Source organism: Calypte anna, chromosome 7, assembly GCF_003957555.1.
Source record: "Calypte anna isolate BGI_N300 chromosome 7, bCalAnn1_v1.p, whole genome shotgun sequence".
Lineage (NCBI taxonomy): Eukaryota > Metazoa > Chordata > Aves > Apodiformes > Trochilidae > Calypte > Calypte anna.
The window spans coordinates 29558656-29566095 of NC_044253.1; the positions used below are offsets into that span (position 1 = coordinate 29558656).

General features: G+C 40.3%; 1 protein-coding gene across 1 annotated transcript in view; it reads left to right on the forward strand.

Annotated features, from left to right (window-relative positions):
• The window catches only part of PCNT (pericentrin), an 88435-nt gene extending 81320 nt beyond the window's left edge, over positions 1-7115 (forward strand). The window contains exons 51-54 of the mRNA XM_030454402.1: positions 574-662; positions 1258-1411; positions 3114-3241; positions 6703-7115. Of these exons, the coding sequence (XP_030310262.1) occupies positions 574-662; positions 1258-1411; positions 3114-3241; positions 6703-6746 (415 nt within the window). The 3' untranslated portion in view covers positions 6747-7115. The remainder of the gene's footprint in view (positions 1-573; positions 663-1257; positions 1412-3113; positions 3242-6702) is intronic.
• The last annotated feature ends 325 nt before the right edge of the window (positions 7116-7440 follow it).

Consider the following 7440-nt stretch of genomic DNA (forward strand, 5'->3'; position numbering starts at 1 on the left):
TTGCTTGAATTCATACACAGTTTCACTGGGTATGATTCTATCATACTCTGTCACTTAGTACCAAATGGGGTTTGTTAGCAGTCCTAGGGACAACATGCCATCTCATAAAGGCTTTTGAGGCTATTTAATGGGGAAAAAATGTTTTAAGTGTAATAGGGGGTTACTTCTGAGCAATTTTCTTGTCTGGGAAGACTAACAAGTTTAAGACTTCCAGGAGATATCACAGGATGTCTTCAGAGTGTTGTTGCCTTTGATGTGAATGCTATAGTAACAACAGTATCAAAGGATGTAGGAACAGTGATCTCCAAATTAATCCTCTGAGGAAGAAGAGATGCCACAGAAGTCTGGAGATGAGGGACAGGGTGGAGCCAAACTTTTCCAGCAGTTCAAAGATTACTGCAGATGGGATAAGCTTCATTCTGAAGAGCAAAGTTGAAGAATTCTTCATCCATTCCTGCAAGGATTGTTACTTAAGTTGTTTAATACATTCTTTGCCAACAAAGAGTTTAATGTTAAAATTTGGTTTATTTTTACTTGTTTTTAATGATTGTACAAATTAATTTTTTTGTTTAGGTTAAAGTTTTTGGTGAAGAAGTGGAACAAAGTTAGCAGGAAGAGCATTCAGGCTGAAACCATTACTCACAGTATAGGAGGTAATACAGGTAAGCATTTTGGACAAGTTCATTTGGTTTAATAATTTCTGTTTAGTGATTTGTTTTGTTTGAAAATAAGCAAAAAATTATAAAGATTTTATTTCTTTGTTTTATTTGAAGGACTAATTGGAAGGTTTTTTCTTTTTTTAATGAAAATGAAACAAGCCTTCACCAACCCAAACAAGACATTCCTTTTTTTCTGTGCAGTCTCTGAAGTCAGAGAGTATAAGTCAACACTAATGTGTAGCTACAGCAAACAACAAGAATTTCTTGAGAAAATGTTCTGCTCGTATCAGAATGTTCCCTGAGTGGATATAGCAACAGCTACTGAAAAAGCAAGTCTGGGGAAAGAATAATGCAAGTTCTCAATTTGCAGGAAGCAGTTGTTTAACATCAAAATGTCAAAGTTCCTTTAAATCTGGTGAAAACATAAAAACAAAACCCAAAAAAGCAGTTAGCTATGGACACTGTATTCAGGTGCATTTAAAAGCAAACATTTGCACTCTGCTGTAACTCTTGTGGGTTATATTGGTTATGTTTATGCTAGTCTGGTTTGAACAGTACCCAGTGCATGTTTGTTTTAACTGTTTCATGTTTAACACAGTCTGTAGTGCTAGAACAGAAATTCTGAAGGAGCAGCAGCCCACAGCTTTTCACCTCAGCTCTCCCCCAACCCGGGACATGGGGCTGTGCCACAGAACCAGCTCTGCAAGATTTGGGAGCCACTGCCTCAGATCCTCTCACTGCTTTCACAACAGGTCAGTCCACGGTCTTTGCCTATGTTTGTCAACCTTAATGATCCATTTTTTCATAAAAATGTAACCATTTACTGGAGGAGGCACTTGGACAAGAAGAGGATTTTTTTTGTCTTACATCTAGTAAATTTTTCATACCTTTCAACATGCTACAAGAGAAGAAAACTTATCATTTGCTTTAAGCATGTCTTAGCATTCTTGGCTTGAGAGCATTTCTAGTGTTTTTTCCCAATTTAATTTACACAGGCAACAGGATTTACCATGGCTTATATCTGTTAACTTTCTTTGAGGAATAATTCTTGTTGCTTTTGCCATCCAAGTGGCAAAAGAGACAATTTCTGAGCATCCTGTGGACAATTTCTGAGCATCCATGGAAGTGTTGCATTAGTATTGGCTGCCATTAGGCTCTGTGCACAGATCCAGAAGAATGGGAGGTGGAGAACTTTGGGGGGTGGGGGTGAGTGTGCTGTTATTGCAGTTTTTCATTAATTATGGTCAACTCTGCACAGAAATGCAACCCCAGCTCCTTGCTGCTGGGTTGGATGTCACAGGTGATGTTCTGCACAGTGCTGCAGTTGATTTTGGAGGTAGGTGGCCTTCAGTCTTACTGACCATGACACACACAGGCTCTGCTGGGGCCCAGAGGAAGCTCAGGCATTGCATACTCCATTCCTGGGAGCAGCATCTCCACTCTCAAACCACTCCTCATATGTGGCTTCCTCCTTGGAAGGGAGTTGTTCTCAGTCCCATCACCTTGGGACATATTGTTTGCTTATCACCTCCTTGCTAAATCAGAAACCTCAACCAGCAGGCAAGAATTTTCTTCATTAAAAAAAAAGTAGTAAGGAAGTAAGTGATACAGAGGTATGAAGTGGTGATACAGAGGTATGAAAAGAGAGCAGATGTTCAAATTGGTTTAGGTTTTTAACGTTGCTGACTGGTTTTGGGGACAGGACAGTGCAAAACATTTTTGAGATTGAGACCTGCAAGTATTTCCCAAAAGACTTAATTCTACTCCACCCTGTTCCTCTGTCGTGGAGCATACCTGGGTCTGACAGCCAGGAGCAGTACCTGGCAGCTTACCTCTCAAGAAAAGCCATCTGTATTGTATGGAACAAGCATATTAATACATATGAAGGGATGGATAGGAACCACCTTCTGCTAATTGAAGGATGCAAAAGGAAGGAATGAACCCTAACTCCAAATACGAGTGTGACTGCTGTGTCTTCATAGGAGTGTCCTCCAATGTATATTTGTCCTAATATTTGAAATATGCTCTTAATATCCAGAAATGAAATGCAGAATACCATGTCAAGGATCCCCTTTTTCAACCTTGTTCATCAAGATAGGATTTTATCTGCTCAGATGCAGCATGCTTCTCCTCAGTCCTTCTCCACACAAGGGGGTCTTTTCTCACTTGGACTTGTCTTTGGCTGCAGCTTTCTTACCTGAGGGACTTTGTGTTGTGTACCAGTAGAGAAAGATTCATAGATTCTCCACCTTTTATCACAACATATTTTCTTTTGACTCCCTCATATACAAAGCTGCCTGTTTATATATGTTTAAATGTAATTTTTGGGTAATGGTGTTTTTTACTGTTGCTTAGTTTGCTTTGCACTGAATTGTGGCCTCTGTGAATATAACTGTTCTGCTTATTTGAGAGTATAGCATGAGAAGAAATAAATAATTTCTTTTCCTCTCAAAGATTGCATGCATCCACAAGTTCAGCTTCAGAGAAGTCCCTTGTGCCTACTCAGGATCCTGAGCGGTCGCTAACAGAATACATCCATCGCTTAGAGGTCATCCAGCAGAGACTCGGGGGGGTGCAGCCAGGTAAGAACCCCCTTCTTACCTCTCACAGCTGCCAGAAGCCTGCAGTGTTTTTTGCAAGGTTCTCCTGGCTTTTTCCTATGTATTGCCTGTAACACTTGAAGTACAAAAAGAGTCTAATTTTTATGAATAATTAAAACTGGGGGGTGGGAATGAAGTAAGTCTCAGAAATGAAATCTTTCTGTGAATATCATGTCTAAAATTAGTCCAAATGAGGCATTTCTCAAAATAAATTCTTAGTGAAATTCCTCAGAGATCAGGCTGAATATTTTTGTGTGATTTCTTCATACCCCCATTATCAAGTCTAAATAAGCAAGTGATGCAGTTTGAATGAAGTTGTGTAAGGAGTTAGTTGGCTTTAAAGTCAGAGAACCATTGTAACAGCTGAACAGGGCTTTATCTGCAGCATGAACTAGAATAATTCTATGATAATTTCCTCATTTAGTGCTTGCTTATATTCTATAGCAAATTAAAACAACAGTTGGAGGCCAACTAGTTCTAAGATGGATTGAAGAGTGTACAGAGGATTGTAGTGGCACATATCTTTACTATTTAAAACACTTCCATCTAATTCCTAGACTAAATGTGCTTAGTTTAATCTCCTAGTTACTTGCTCTTTTTACATCTTGGTTATATCATAGAACTTACTTGTCCTAAGGAAGAACTTAAACTGTCATCATACCACATAACACTTAAAATATACACATACACGGACAGGGAAGTTGTGTTCCTGCATCCTGATTCCAGTGGGAGACTGGGGAGGGTACCCATGTTAGTTCAGTTTACTGATAGGGATGGAATTGTGATAACCATGGTCCACACCATGAGCTTCAGAGCTTCATCCCAGGCCCAGGAAGCACAGAGCTCTGGCACTGCCTGTGAGGGAGCCCACTGACAGCTATTCCTCCAGGGTCTCTGGGGCATCTTCCCTCAAGCTTCCTTCAGCCATACAGGTTTATGTTGGTAGTTTCCTGGTCTGAGCAAAATGAGCCCTCAGGTCAGATAATGTCATGAATGTTTTCATCCAACTTTATCCCCTTTATCTGCTATTGCTGGTTGCTTCTCCATGTTCCTTCTGGCTGCTCTCTAGAATCACAGACTGGTTTGGGTTGGGAGGGACAAGAAAGGAAAGGTCATCTAGGCCAACCCCTGCAACAAGCAGGGGCATTTTCACAACCCACAACAGATGGGTTGCTCAGAGCCCCATCCAACATGACCTTGAATGGTTCCAGGGATGAAGCATCTTGGCAACTTTTCCAACACCACCTCTCCTGGCAACTTTTCCAACACCACCTCTCTTGGCAACTTGGGCCAGTGTTTGACCACAGTCAGTGTAACAAATTTCTTCCTTATATCGAGTCTGAATCCACCTTTGTTTAGTTAAAAACTATCACCCCTATTCCTATCACCACAGGCCCTATTGGTCACTGCCTTAGAGGAACACTCCCTGATTGCTTTGATGTATTTCACCAGTGTTTCTGGGTTGGCTTCTATTATCTCAGAAGCCCCTGACTCATCTCTGTAAGACTTACAAGTGAACTACAGTCTACCCAACCCATCTCAGAGCAACAGGCTCATCCCCACAGTTTGCTTTCTCATGCTGCTTATGGTTCACTGTAGGCCTTGGTCTTTAGGCAAGTACTGATTACTTCATCCCATGAACTGCCACCCTTGGCTCCTCATGATTTCAGCCAAATCTGGGGGTATGACCAGGTAGATATTTGGTTGTGGCACTATGGGGGGAGTGGAGGGGTGTGAGGCATGTAGATTCCTTCACACATTGCACACAGGCATAGTAGATATGTCTTTCACTAAGCTTAACCACTGTCAGCAAATGCATCCTGTGATTGTCCTTCAGCCCTTGCCCAAAGCTCTGTGCCTTTCTGTTGGTTGTCCTAAGATGGGAAAAACATTTGACCATACGTGCAAATCTCTGCCAGTCCCCAGCACTCTTTCTGCTGGCTGCTCCTCTGGTCTTTATCATCATCAGGTCATCTCTGAGGTGATTTTTGTGGGAAAAGGGGTGGGGCTTCAATCACTAATTGCAGCATTAAACAGTGACTCTTGGTCATGCAAATCATATCTACTGTGCTGGCTCCTTAGCAGTCTTCTCTCTATCAACAAGAAACAGAACAAAAGGAAATGGTCTCAAGTTGCACCAGGGGAGGCTTAGATTGGATGTTAGAAGGAAATTCTTCACTGAAAGGGTAATTAAACACTGGCACAGGCTGCCCAGGGAGCTGGTGGAATCACCACCCCATGGAATCACCATTTAAAAGCCATTCATGCAGTGCTGAGGGACATGGTTTAAGCACTGGACTTGGTAGAGTTGGGTTAATGGTTTGTAGATTTAGGTTATGGTTGGACTTGAAGGTCTTTTTGAACTAAAATGATTCTAGAGGTGTAGTATTGTTACTCAGTTTCCCCACAAGGCATTATTATTACTTGTGACTAACTTTACTGCGTTTGGAAAAATAATGATTCTTAAGTTAAACTCTGAGGCATTTTTTTTTATAATTATGTGTCACTTTCCTGAGACATTTGTAGTAACTTTGAAAAACGAAACATAAAATGATGTGTTTCTCTAGAAAGAGAGGAAAGAGTTGGCTTTGTCAGCATTCCCAGGAGACTGGTATAGCTGGACCAGAAGCTTTGAGAGAAGTCTAAACCATTGGCTTTTTTTTTTTTTTGTGTGTGTGCTCTGAGTTGATCTAATTAAAAAGCTTAAAAAACAAACGAGAAAGGCTGGCTTTGCTTACAAATCCTAGTCTTTCTAAAGCCAACAGCTACACTTAACACTTCCATATGGGAACTTTGACATTGTTATCTGCAAGAAGTTTCCCAGAAACCTTAACATTATGACTTTGTGGTATTTTTGTTTTTTCCCCAAATACTGCAATTGTTTATGGCAGCTATAGATACACAAAATACATCTTAGAATTGAAAACTGATGGCATTTATAGAAATAGGGTATTTTGCTTTATGTTAAGTGTAGAGTAAGTATTCCACAACTGGGACACCATTAGTAACAATTTTGTGGAACGTGTGTGTTGTGTTTATAATTTTCACAGTACCAGAATGATGATGTCAGGCATCACAGAATGATGTTGCACCCTTTAGAACAGTACTGTGAGCACAATTATTTCCCAGTTTCCAATAAATTTTAAAATACCCACTCAATGGCAAGACCTTGTCCAGCTATAGAATGGGCATCAAATTATCACAAGAGTGATAGAGCTAAACTGAGCAGCCCTGGTGCTGTGTCTTGGTGTGTGAGTGTTTGCTTTGGCAGATGTGTGAGCTTTCCAATCTTGTTTTGTATTGTTCCTAAGTGGCTTATGAAAATGGTGATTGCTCTCACTGCAGCTCACATGAAGCACATTGAGGAAATTACATGCTGCTAACTGCACCCTCTTTCTTCATAACACAAGCAGTTTTCTAATATTTGTTTTATTTAAATTTAGGCCAAGTTCCAGGTCCACCTCACCAGAGAAATGGGAAGAAGTGATGAGAACGCTTCTGATATCTGTACTGCAAACCCCTCTCCCGGTTCTGCTTCCTTCTGAGCTGGTCCATACTGGATGGAGACACTGTCAGTCTCTTGTGCAACTGAATTAAGGGCAGTGCTTTTGCATCAGGTTTTTATATGACTTTTTATTATATTTTAGTACATTAAGAGGAAAGTGCTTTTCACTAAAAACAACATTTTACATCTCATGTGGAATTACTGCTAATTTAACAGCTAAGTGTGCCTGCATCACTGTATTGTAAGTTACAAAGAATCTCTTGGGTGTTTATTTTTCTATAGTGTATAGCTGGATTCCTTGTAAAAAAAGTTATTAAAATGGCATTTTATTAGTGAATTCTTACATGGTATGCCTGTTTGTTTCCACCTTACCTATTGACGTTTTTCACTGTTCCTAAAATTGTTTGGGTTTTGGTATTTCTGTAGGATCTTTCTGACTAACATAACAGTTACTGAAGGTGCCTTCTGTGAATTCAGGGTTTGCTGTTCTGGTTTTACAATAAGCAAGTGATCCCTCCCTCAGTCTTTCTCATCACATTCCAATTCAGTGCCAAGCCACCACTCCTTGAGCTCTTCTGTGCCTGAGCTATGTGTGCATGATATATTTGGTATGACTGAATTCATGCAATGGAATTAATCTGTTGCCTGTTCAGGAAGCCAAATGTATGTTAGATTT